The sequence below is a fragment of the Macaca nemestrina genome, chromosome X (genome assembly GCF_043159975.1).
Source record: "Macaca nemestrina isolate mMacNem1 chromosome X, mMacNem.hap1, whole genome shotgun sequence".
NCBI lineage: Eukaryota > Metazoa > Chordata > Mammalia > Primates > Cercopithecidae > Macaca > Macaca nemestrina.
The window spans coordinates 57,656,322-57,670,017 of record NC_092145.1 but is presented as its reverse complement, the minus strand read 5'-3'; the positions used below and the strand labels follow the sequence as shown (position 1 = coordinate 57,670,017).

General features: G+C 39.2%; 1 protein-coding gene across 5 annotated transcripts in view; it reads left to right on the top strand.

Annotated features, from left to right (window-relative positions):
* LOC105497495 (diaphanous related formin 2) overlaps positions 1-13,696 on the top strand; it is a 919,069-nt gene that overhangs the window by 784,376 nt on the left and 120,997 nt on the right. Inside the window, exon 28 of one of the 5 annotated variants that reach the window (XM_071089282.1) lies at positions 8,300-8,442. The exons of the other annotated variants lie outside the window; for them this stretch is intronic. Coding sequence (XP_070945383.1) covers positions 8,300-8,349 — 50 coding nt within the window. The 3' untranslated portion in view covers positions 8,350-8,442. Of the gene's footprint in view, positions 1-8,299; positions 8,443-13,696 lie in introns of those variants that run through there. 5 annotated transcript variants of the gene reach the window in all.

Genomic DNA, 13,696 nt, shown 5'->3' with positions numbered 1-13,696 from the left:
TGTTTCCTTGGAGTCTGGGATATTGCCATCTTCCTCTAGGCTTTTCTGTATATAGCTTATAAATTCTTTACTGTTTCCACTAAATACTTTGTTATTTAAAATAGCATAAAAGAGAGTATATAAGTATATATACATATTGATGCATTTTGACTGTAATAATATCCTTGGCCTGTAGGGAACTTCAAATTATTAATAATTTCAGAGGAAAGCTTTTTAAGAAAAAAGCTCCAGGCTTAGCTGTAATGAGGCATTTGAAAAGGAAGAGGGGGTATGTTTATGTGCGTAATGAAAATATTGAACCCTTTGGGATGTTATGAACCATGGTGCACTAATAAATGATCTTTCCATTTCAGTGTTCCAGCAGACATCTTTGTACCCCTGATGTACTCTTGCAAAATGCCTGTAGCTCACATTTCCTTTAAAATATTTCTATCTCCTGACATTCGTTACTGTGGGTGGGGGTGCAACAGGATAAATCTGATGGAGAAAGGAGGACTATACAAGAAGCAGACAAAGTTGGTGGTTTAGAATAATGAGCCCATTTTCAGCTGAGCTGTGTAGTTCATATGAATTAATTAACCCCTTACAAACATTTGTCTGACAATCCAAATTCTCATTCAGTTCAGTGGGTTTTATAATTATCATTTAACTAAATAGCACTAAGGACTGTTTATATCCTGACATTAAGGAAGCTTTGTCAAATTCTTTTGCTGTAAATCATCTGAAGTTGTTTACAATTTGCAGTAGTCTTGGTTTGCGCTCAGGTTGCTGTTTTGTTGCTTTAAAAAATATTTTCAGAGTGCTAATTATAGAATATGCTGTAGAGTTTGCTTAGCTTTGTAAGGGTAGAAGACCTTTGTAAAGAACATTTTCACATTTTAATTGGAAGGATGTAGGCTTAAGCTATTATCTATCATGTTAAACAAAATGAATCCAATGATGCTAAATGGATATAGAATGATTAATTACTCATTCTTAAGACCTGTGCCATCTAGTTCCTGATGATAACATGGTGATAACGCACTTTTTACCCAGAAAGAGAGAAATGAGAGTATTGTGATGACCATGCTGCAACAGAGTGTGAGAACACTTAAAAAAAAAAAAAAAAAAAAAGTTTGAAATAGGAAGCATCTGGGACCTCCGTTCTATGCTGTTTGTGTGTGTGATTGCTTTTAATTTGTGTACAAAAAGTTAAGATACTATTAATAAGCATTTTACTTAATTGAGTCTCTTCTGATTACAAGGAACAAAAAGCTACTTAAACTGGGTGTTCATTGAATAGATACAGAAAGGCTCAAGGGAATTCAGGGCAGGATGTATTATATACCTAGACCTGGAGCCCTGGAAATGGGATCTTTGCTGTCCTTTCAAGGTGGCTCTGCGATCCTTCACAGCGTGAGTTCCTGGGCCCTTTAGTGCTTGAAACGAGACTACTTATCCTCATCTAACTGCTTCTTCTTCCTCCTGACAATGATTCTTGGGTCCCAATTCTATGTTCCTGTGACAGGAACGTTATTTGAATCTTTTTCTTTTCCCTGTGTTTGTTTGTTTTTTTGTTTGTTTGTTTGTTTTTTGCACAAGGCCCAAGTCTTTGACAAGCCTAGGATGGTTCCCCTGTAGGTCAGGTTCCTTCCCTGCTTCAATCAGCTATTACATTTTTTTTTTTTTTTTTTTTTTTTGAGACTGAGTCTCACTCTGTCACCAAGCTGGAGTGCAATGGGGTGATCTCGGCTCACTGCAACCTCTGCCTTCTGGGTTCAAGCGATTCTCCTGCCTCAGCCCCTCAAGTAGCTGGGACTATAGGCGTATACTACCACACCTGGCTAATTTTTGTATTTTTAGTAGAGACAGGGTTTCACCATGTTGGCCAGGTCGATCTCAAACTTCTGACCTCAGGTGATCCGCCCACCTCGGCCTCCGAAATGCTGGGATTACAGGCGTGAGCCACTGCTCCTGGCCTCTACTATTTGTATTATATAATAACAAATTTAATCCTCACAAAAATCCTATTAGAGAGGTTAAGTACTATTACTATATTCCCTGTTATAGTGGGGGAAACTGAGTCAAGGAGAGGTTAAGTAACATTTCCAAGGTTATGTAACTCCAGGGTCTGTGATGAGTTAGGAGATCTGGTTTCTAATGCTTGACCCATCACTGTGTGAATGACTTGGAGTGAATCACTTAATCTCCCTGGGCATTCAGCCATTCCATGAACAGTTTAAAAATTATTTTTCTAATTTTTTAAATTGACAAACTAAAAGGAGGAATCAGGTCCATTACCGCATTGTCATAGGCACTGCTTTGTTGTATGGAATAGAAATCTACACAAGGTAGCTTGAGTGAAGGGGTATGTATTTAAGGATGTGATAAGCAACCTTGTGGACATCCAAGGATAGGAAACAACAGTGAGACCATGAGTGTCTTAGGCTGGAACTAAAATGGAAAAGTTAGAAATACAAGTTGCTCTTGGGCCAGGCGTGGTGGCTCACACCTGTAATCCTAGCACTTTGGGAGGCTGAGGCGGGCAGATCACAAGGTCGGAGATCGAGACCATCCTGGCTAACATGGTGAAACCCCATCTCTACTAAAAATACAAAAAAAAAAAAAAAAAAATCAGCTGGGTGTGGTGGCACACACCTGTAGTCCCAGCTAATCAGGAGGCTGAGGCAGGAGAATGGCGTGAACCCAGGAGGCGGAGCTTGCAGTGAGCCGAGATCACGCATTGGTTTCCTTTGAACATGACTGCCACAGCTATGATACGGTATGATGCTTACTTCAAGTGCCTATCTTTATGTGGCATGGGTCTCTCCAAGTTCAGATTCTTGTGACAGAATCTGACTGACCCAGCTAGCCTGTGAATTTGTTTCCCTTAAGTCAGGTGTTCAGTCTGTGGCCAATCAGCCAGAGCAGAGATAAGATCACATGGTGCATAGGACTGTCACCTTTTCCAGGGACTGGATGAAAGAGCAGATTCTCTGAGAAATGTATGGGAAGGGCTGGCAAATAGACAGATGTTTGCTACACCTATAATCCTAGCACTCTAACAGAGTTTTAAAGTATAGTGTTTATTTCTCCATGGATCATCACGTTAGCTACATAATTTTTTTTTTTTTTTTTTTTTTTTATGAGACGGAGTCTTGCTCTGTCGCTCGGGCTGGAGTGCAGTGGCCGGATCTCGGCTCACTGCAAGCTCCGCCTCCCGGGTTCACGCCATTCTCCTGCCTCAGCCTCCCGAGTAGCTGGGACTACAGGCGCCCGCCACCTCGCCCGGCTAGTTTTTTGTATTTTTAGTAGAGACGGGGTTTCACCGTGTTAGCCAGGATGGTCTCGATCTCCTGACCTCGTGATCCGCCCGTCTCGGCCTCCCAAAGTGCTGGGATTACAGGCTTGAGCCACCGCGCCCAGCCTCATAAATATTTTTTAAGCACTTCACTATATACCAGGGACTTTACTACGACTACACTAACTTCAGGCCCTCCATTTCCTAATCTGTAAAATGAACTATCTTGTCTTGCTTTAGAATTCACACACATACACACACACAAACATTTATGCATTTATCTGTATTTTACTGAATACAATTGCCATTTCATATCCATAGATTCTACATTCATGGATTCAATGAAAGGCATATCGAAAATATTTTTAAAAATTGCATCTGTACTAAACATGCACAGACTTTTTCCATGTCCCCTAAACAATACAATGTAACAACTTTTACATAGCATTAACATTTTATTAGGTATTTTAAGTTGTCAAGAGATGATTTAAAGTATACAGGAGGATGTGCATAGGTGATATGCAAATACTATGCCATCTTAGATAAGGGACTTGAGCATCTGCTAATTTTTTGGTTTCCAAAGGAAGTTCTGGAACCAATTTCTCATGGATACCCGGGGATGATTGTATGTCGCTTTTGTTACCAAACCAACCAGAATTTTTTTCGTTTGTTTGTTTTGAGGTGAAGTTTTGCTCTTGTTGCCCAGGCTGGAGTACAATGGCGCAATCTCAGCTCACTGCAACCTCCGCCTCCTGGGTTCAAACGATGCTCCTGCCTCAGCCTCCCAAGTAGCTGGGATTACAGGCATGCACCACCATGCCTGGATAATTTTGTATTTTTAGTAAATACGGGGTTTCACCATGTTGGTCAGGCTGGTCTCAAACTCCTGACCTCAGGTGATCCACTCACCTTGGCCTCCCAAAGTGCTGGGATTACAAGCAAGAGCCACCACATTTGGCCCCAACCAGAATTTATTCATCCAAATGAATGTTCTGCAGTACCTTGAATTTGAGCTACAGAAGAAATTCAGTATCATTTCTTCAGTTACATCTAGTGTTTAATCAAACTTTAGTATTGCACAGCTTAGTTACCCAGGTTACTTATTAATTTGGCTCTGAAATATTTGTTTTCTAAAACTCAAATCTATTAAATGTCAAAGACTTGCTGTCATCAAAACTATTTAAAAGGCTGTGAGGCCTACTGTAAAGATATCCCGAAGAAGGACTTCACAAACGTTTTTTGCCAATGATAGAATCATTACTTAATTCTGTAGCTCCTAAAATAACTACCTTGAAGAGGACAGATCTTACCAACGTATGTAGGTTGTTTAAAAAATCATTCATATTGGCCAGGCGCGGTGGCTCAGGCCTGTAATCCCAGCACTTTGGGAGGCCGAGGCGGGTGGATCACGAGGTCAGGAGATCGAGACTATCCTGGCTAACATGGTGAAACCCCGTCTCTACTAAAAATACAAAAAACTAGCCGGGCGTGGTGGCGGGCGCCTGTAGTCTCAGCTACTTGGGAGGCTGAGGCGGGAGAATGGCGTGAACCCGGGAGGCGGAGCTTGCAGTGAGCCGAGATCACGCCACTGCACTCCAGCCTGGGAGACACAGTGAGACTCCGTCTCAAAAAAAAAAAAAAAAAAAAAATCATTCATATTATGTACAGAATCAAAGATTTTAAAAAGTATACAAGATACAAATACCCAGTTAAATCTATAGTTAGGCGTTTGAGACTTAAGAAACAATTTGATGGGATTCTTTACTGAAGTATTAAAAAAGCGGAATTTTGTCTCACATCTGTTTCAGCTACTGTGACCCAGGACCTAAATATGTCAGTATACTTCTCTTCTTATGCCCACATAGAAAAAAATATGGATTGAAATGCTTAGAACACATTGGAAACTAGATGGATTTAGAGCTTTTAGAGGAAGAACACCTTGCCACAAATCTCCCCCTGAACCAGCTGAGTGAATTAATCTTTGTTTTTGTTGTTGCTCTTGCAGCTGTTTTACCATAGTTATGCAAAAGTAATGCTGCAAGTACAGGCCAAAGCCCCAGAGGGGGTAGTTGAGGTTCAGCAAAATAGATTTACCAAATCCATTGGTGTTTGCCTGGTTTTATGTTGGCATTTAGAGGCTATCTTTATTTTTGTAGCTTAGTAGCTTGAGAGAGAGAGAGAGAATATGTGTGTATAGGTATGTTTATATGTATTGCTGACAAATTCAAAGACATTTGATTAAATATGCTTTAGGTAAGAAGTGAAAAATATTGTATATATTTTTTCTTTTTCTATGGATTGCAGTATCTTCATTTCTGTGGTTACTTTTGCAAAAGAGTAGTCTGTCCAGATTCATCATTCTAGTTTCAAAGAGGAATGAAGGACAATTTAAAGCTAAATTCAAATTCTATATAAGTAGTATAATCTGATGAACACACCCTTTTATCCCAAATTTAGAGCAACAAATGTTTTATTTAATTTGAGAATATGAGATAGGAAAGGTCCACCATGAAAGTGGTTTCAGAAGTTCAAAATGTTAACTACAGCTTCCATGCATTACAGTCCCATGATGCTCATTTAATTCCAGAGTAAGTCACTTCTTGTTTCTAGAAAACTAGTCATAGTTAGACTAATTTCTTTTTGATGTTGTTTTACAAAGATTTGAAATAAATGCACGAAGTCTTCCTTCTTTGTAGTAGACTAGTATCCTGGTTTCTGCATTTTTCCTGAGGAATTATACTTTAAGACCTAACATAAACAATGTAGAAGAATCCTCTAAATGTGACTTGCGGATTCCCTTTGTACAGGACATTTTCTTTGGTGTTAATCACGATCCTGAATCATTCCTGCCCCAGTCTTTTGTCTCATCTTCCCTGGTATACATTTACAAACTGACCCTAATGGGTAAGGAAGAAACAGACAAATAGAATAGCTATAAGATGAACAGTAGTTTTATAAAAAAACTTTAAAATATTTTTCACACTCTATAGGGGAATAAGCAGATAATTTGCATATACACTTGTGGCTCTGTGATGTTTTCATATACCATAATTTAACACCTTTGCAAAATCTTAGCAGAGGCCATAGGGATACACAATTAGATGCTTACTCTAAACCTGGAACAATGTGATTTGGGCTGATTTGCAGAGAGACTATAAAAGCTGAAAAATCAGTTTGACAACGTTCCTGCTGGGATTGGCCTGCAATAAATGTTCACAGTTGTATTTGGAGGCCATGCCACTTTAGTCAGATCACTGGGGCTCAGGAGATGATGGCTACAGTAAAACTTGAGTTCACTGCTCATCAGGCAATGTGTGAAGGCTCCCAGGCTGAAGGTTCATTAGGTCAGTCTGTAAGAGCTGTCAATCAGACCAAGCTGTCAGGGGAATACTTTTTAAAAAAATAAACAGAAGTAAAATTTTTCTACTTAGGATTTTTCCACATTGCATCCCTTCTGCCATCATATTGTCCATAGAAGAGACAGCTCTTGCAAGAGAGTAGAATATTAGCCCATTGTAATGTTCCGAATGTCAGCCTTTGGCCACCATCACCTATGAGCATGACTGCTGCTCTTAGTAATCATTGTGGTCACTTAGGATGAATAGGATAGAATGGTTGTCCAAAGTACATTAGTCTTTAAGGAGTTAAGGACTTGCATCATATTCATTAGCCACAGTATCTTACCGCTGTGATGGAAACATAGAAGGTGCTCAGATGTTTATTGATCTCAACATCAAGAACAGAAACCACTATATGAATCTGGCATACATATGGCCTTTACCGCCCCGTTTCCCATTCTTCTTGGCTTAACAAATTTTGACAAAATTATTTCCTGTATTTCTTCCATATTGTCAAGCGTGTATTGTTTTATAGCTAGAAAACCTATTATTTAAGTTTGATTTTGGTGTATTTATTGATTGAGCATGACTAGAATATTTGAAAGGTCTTTTTAAAAAAAAAAAAAAAAAAAAAAAACGGTGTATTACTTGTAAAGGAAGCCAAGAAAGTTTGGAGGTGCACTGTTTATTAGGTTTTGTGTGAACATTTAACACTAAAACATTAGTTAATATGTATTCACCATTTAGATGATTGTAAAACATTATATCAATGTGGCAAGTCACTAAATCAAAACACAGGTAACTGGAACAGACTGACACAGAACACAGTTGGCCTCATCAGATACATAGAAACCATGGTAGGATGACCAATATAAAACAGTATAGCTATGAAAACATCAAGTTGATGATAGCATAGGCTCTAATTATTATCATCATCAATAGAATGTGAATGTATAATAAAAAGTGAATTATATAGTTTTGTTTAACTCTTGTTTTAATTAGCACCAGATTCAGCTACAGTTGTATTTATAAATCTATGTTAATTTCTAATAGTTAGAATTAATTACTTCTTCCTAAAATAATACTCTTCCTAGAATGGAAATTTGGAAAATATACTCTACTAAATATCAGTTGATTTTATTTCCAGGTGGCATCCATTAGGACAAACATTATGAAAAGGCCACTGACCAAAATGTTGATTTCCTAGCTGACACCTGGAAGAAAAAATAAACTTATGTTTAATGGAGTAGACTGTCTAAATCCCTGTTTTGAGAAGAGTGCACATTCATGAATATGTATTCATTGCTGAATTCAATAGATTCGAGTAGTGAAGGACATCTGTATCATAGAAAGTAGCATCTATTCATTAACTTACAACTTTCCAAAGAAACAAGCAAGAATGCAGCTTGAGATGGAGTGCTGGCAGTACCCAGTTCATTCCTTTATTTTGTGACACGTTTATCATGACCTGCATGATAACTAATGAAATAAATATGAGATTTGTGTGTTATTTATAGCCTAATTTGTTGAGACTCTCATTTCAAGTTACAGTAGCACAATCATAAATCAATATTATAAATGAGTTATTTATGCTTTTGTCTTATTCAGTGTTCTAGGTGCATTATGGTTTTTTATTCATACATTTCAAATAATATTTCTCTTTATTTCTTCTTTTCTGCAGTGGTAAATCATTCCTGTGCAACAAGGGCTAATCCAAGATCAGCTACATAAACGGCCTGAGTGCTGTTTTAAACAGGATTGGGTGAATGTACAACATGACTTTTTAAGATAATCAAGGAGTAAAAGTTTCTAGTGGAAACATGATATTCATTTTGTCCGGTCCTCTTTTATTTCTGCCTAAGGCTTTCTCATAAAATTTATGCTATTTGCCCCTTAATACCGATTTCATGATGGTTAACCATATATATACCTGGAAAGAAAATATAGACTTGGGAAGAACAGATACATAGTCTACAATGAATATTTCTAGCTTTCATTCAAGACTGTATGCTTACTGTGTTGTGCAGAACATTCTGCCAGGCATTAAGCGGGATACAAAAGCAGTCTAAGATATGATCTCTATCCTGTGAATGTGTTTTTAAAATGTATACTAGTCATTATTGGAGTGACTATTATATAAAGACAAAAGCCACTAGGGTAGCCATGTTTTTTGCCAGTTATTAGCCATATATAGCGCATGTGTACACGCATACACACACACATACATATATGTAATACATAATTTTAGTATATTTAAATTAATCCATATTTTCAAGAACTTCATTAACTTGAACACTCAGAAATACCCTGAGTGTTTTAAGACATAATTGCAAATAACTCATGTAACACTTATATTTTTCTATCTTTGCATGTATGAAGTTTATGCATTCAGGCTTGTGCAAATGTATTTATATCATTTACCTAAACCCTTGATTATTTACATGTTCCTATATGGGATCACAGTCCTTCAGATATGATTCATAGCAAAGTGATTTCTTTACCTATTGGTATGCTACGATTGAGATACTTTAAGAATCCTGTGAGTTGTGTACATGGAAATATAAAATGGATTTTATCATTAATCCATTCAGAAATCATATTGGGCAATAGCACTACTACATGTACATTTAGTAGCAAACATGGATAGAATATTTGGAGATAATGAAGATTTCAAGACTGTGTTAAGAAAAAAAATAAAAATAAAAACAACCATGCAAGAGACGAGGCTCTTGGCTCTCAGCTCCAAAGCATGTGAAATATTCAGCTTAGGAACATAACTGCAGGAAGCACTTCTAGGTCATGGGAGTAGCTATGCACAAAAGAGGTATGCTTGTTCTAGCTCAGAGAAGCTTCCACATATATTATTTACTGAGGAAGCCTCATCTTAATGCCGTATAGAGGAGCCCGAATGACATACTCTTCGCAAGTGGCAGTATTGGTATTAGAGCATTCCAAGGGTGTGAGAATTAGTTTGGAAATGAACTGAGAAAAAGCAAATAATATTTCTTAACTGTTGTAGAAAATGGAGGTATCGCTAGGAAAATTATATTTTCCTCTGGTCTTTCTCACCATTTATTTATTCTGCTCACCAAGGACCCTGGCTTTTGAGGAGAGGTCCATGGCTGAGAGAACATTAAAAGGAAACAGTGAAAGTGGAGAATGCAGATGCATATTTGGATTCAGGAGGAAGGGGAGGTTCAAGAGGTGCCTTCTATAGCAGAGTTGGTTGTTAAGTCGCACTACCCACAACATGCTGCCCACAATAACCACAGAAGAAAGGTTATACATAGGTAGGCCTGTTCTCTCTTTTATGCTCGCTTACCACGCAAATGACATCTTTGTGCCTGTTGCTTGGGGTCATTGCCTAAAAATGTTGAGTTGAAACTGGCAATGAAGAAAGAATGGGCTGGGCATGGTGGCTCACACCTGTAATCCCAACAGTTTGGGAGGCCAAGGCAGGTGGATCACCTGAGGTCAGGAGTTCGAGACCAGCCTGGCCAACATGGTGAAACCCCATCTCTACTAAAAATACAAAAAATTAGCCGGGCATGGTGGTGCACCTGTAATCCCAGCTACTTGGGAGGCTGAGGCAGGAGAATTACTTGAACCTGGGAGGTGGAGGTTGCAGTGAGCCAAGATGGCGCCGTTGCACTCCAGACTGGGCAACAAGAGTGAAACTCTGTCTCAAAAAAAAAAAGAAAGAAAGAAAAATACAGAAAAAATGGAGGACTTTAACATTTCTTGAGTACCTATTATTTGCTTGGCACTGTTCTAGGTGTCATATATATACCATCTCATTGCATCTTCACAACATTCCTGAGCATTAGCTTTTCTTTTCCCAAATTTACAGGGGAAGGAATGGAAGATTAGAGAAGTTAAGTAGTTTGGCCAAGGTCATAGCTGGTGAATGGCTGAATCAGAATCTGAACACCAGTTTGTCTAATTCCATACTGCATGCTATTTCCTTACAATGTTGCCTTTTCCTTAGGGGCTCATGCAAAAGATTTATGATTTCCTTCCAATTTTCTTTGGTCATGGTGCTCTAAACACTCGTAGCTGAATTTTTAGTTCTTACCTCAAGTAAGTGTGGTAACACTACTACATTTTTAAAGAATGAGTGATATAATTTGTAGAAATATTCACTGGAATGCTTTTAAGAGATTTCAAATCAAAAAGTTGAAAATTCATGCTATGCTCTAGGCATTATTGATCCTGAGCCATCTCATGCAGGTAGATATAAATCCTCTTCTTTTTTTTTTTTTTTTTTTGAGACGGAGTCTTGCTCTGTCGCCCAGGCTGGAGTGCAGTGGCCAGATCTCAGCTCACTGCAAGCTCCGCCTCCCGGGTTTAGGCCATTCTCCTGCCTCAGCCTCCTGAGTAGCTGGGACTACAGGCACCCGCCACCTCGCCCGGCTAGTTTTTTGTATTTTTTAGTAGAGACGGTGTTTCACCGGGTTAGCCAGGATGGTCTTGATCTCCTGATCTTGTGATCCACCCGTCTCGGCCTCCCAAAGTGCTGGGATTACAGGCTTGAGCCACCACGCCCGGCCTTAAATCCTCTTCTTAAAGATCTCTGGTGAAAAAACACTTTCAGGCTTTTCCATAGTAATTTACCTCATTGCTGAAAAGGTTTACAGATAGGTGTATGTGCATTGTTAGGACCAACGACATAATGCCCAGTTGCAGTGAATCAAGCTATTAAAATAATAATCCCTTTTAAAATTATAATCTTCAAAGGGTTTCCTAAAATCACTTATAGGAAGTTTATGTGATTTTGCTGTTTCTCTAGGAAAGGCAGTTACGTTTGAATATTTAAATAATCAGGCCTTGTGTGGGTCACGCAGGGATTTTTATTTTGCATTTGGATTCCCTTTATGGTTTAAATCACAGATCTCTACCTTAAATGCAAATGAATGGAGTGTTGAGAATTGACATAATTTTTTAAATTGCCATAGTTATTTCCAGGGAGTTTTACACCTCAGTGTAAGCATCTTATCCTGTATTATAATTGCTTGCTTGTTTGTCCTTCTAACAAGACCGTGAGCAATTGGAGGGCAAGGATTGTGCCTTACTCATCACAGTATCTCTAATGTTTAGCAAAATGCTTGACACACAGAAGTGATCAATAGTTATCTATTGAGTGACTGAATTAATTTCTCCAATTGATTCTGCTTAGACAGGCCTTTCTCCTACATTCCCTCAAATGCAACCTGCTAATTCACATTTCTCTCTCCTGGTTTATGTTATTTCTCTCACCTGGAGTGCTCTTTCCTTCTTTTCTCCACTTATATAAGTCCACCTAGTTCTTCCTGGTACAACTAGTTGCTACATGCGTCCTGTTCTGACTATTCTAGCTCTCATAGAGTCATGTCCTCCTCCTGCCTTGACTCTTTTAACCTGTGGGATCCCCACACACTTTAGCCCTTTATTATGTGCAGCTTTATATTATTTGCCAATTTAAAAAATATTTCTGTCTTGTTTTCCCAACCATTGTGGAAAGTGGCCATGTAGGCCGGGCGCAGTGGCTCACGCCTGTAATCCCAGCACTTTGGGAGACCGAGGCGGGTAGATCATGAAGTGAGGAGATCGAGACCATACTGGCTAACACGGTGAAACCCCATCTCTGCTAAAAAATAAAAAATAAATAAAAAATAAAAATTAGCCGGGCGTGATGGTGGGCACCTGTAGTCCCAGCTACTCGGGAGGCTGAGGCAGGAGAATGACGTGAACCTGGGAGGCGGAGCTTGCAGTGAGCCGAGTTCGCGCTACTGCACTCCAGCCTGGGTGACAGAGCGAGACTCCGTCTCAAAAAAAAAAAGAAAAGAAGAGAAAAGTGGCCATGTGTTGTATCATTTTCTCTCCCCTTCATGGTGACTTAAGTGTAGAAGAGACCATGGGATAACAAACTATGGCCTATAAGCCAAATCCAGTCCAAAACCTAATAATAGTTCTTTTTTTTAATTTATCTATTCATTTATTTATTTTTGAGATGGAGTCTCGCTGTATCGCCCAGGCTGGAATGCAATGGCGTAATCTTGGCTCACTGCAACCTCTGCCTTCTGGAATCAAGTGATTATCCTGCCTCAGCCTGCTGAGTAGCTGGGATTACAGGCACATGCTACTGAGACGGGGTTTCACCAGGTTGGTGAGGCTGGTCTCAAACTCCTGACCTCGTGATCTGCCCACCTTGGCCTCCCAAAGTGCTGGGATTACAGGCGTAAGCCACCGCGCCCGGCAAGAATATTTCTTATGATTTTAAATGGTGAGAAAACAATCATAAGGGCTGGACGTGGTGGCTCACGCCTGTAATCCCAACACTTTGGGAGGCCAAGGTAGGTGGATCACTTGAGGTCAGAAGTTCGAGACCAGCCTGGCCAACGTGGTGAAACCCGTCTGTACTAAAAGTACAAAAATTAGCTGGGCGTGGTAACTGGTGCCTGTAGTCCCAGCTACTCGGGAGGCTGAGGCAGGAGAATCGCTTGAACCCAGGAGGCAGAGGTTGCAGCGAGCAGAGATCTTGCCACTGCACTCCAGCCTGGGCAACAGAGGGACTGTCTCAAAAACCACAAGAAAAACAACATTTTGTGACATGAAAATTATATGAAATTCAACTTTCCATAAATACTTTTTTTGCAACATAGCCACATTTATTCATTTACATATTATTTGTGCCTGCTTTTGGGCTACAGCAGTAGAGTTGGGCAATTGTGACAGAGACTCTGGTCCACAAAGCCTAAAATATTTACTAGCTGACCCTTTACAGAGAAGGTTTGCCAACTGCTGGAGTAGATCATCAATGAATACTTACTGGTTAAATAATTCATTGTCTTAGGACTCTATTCTATTATGAAACAAGATACTCTGCAAGTACTGTTAATTATGCTGTCTTGCCTTACATAAAGAAAAATAGTAATAAAAGCAACCTCTGGAGCGCAGATTATTTTTATCTTTTAGTTGTTGAAGTATAAAAATTTTCATTTTCTGATTGTCTGGTAAACTGACTTATAGTGCCCTTATTAGTTTTAAACCTTTTCAAATATGCAGAACCTCTTCCTGCAGAGATTTTAAAGAACAGGGT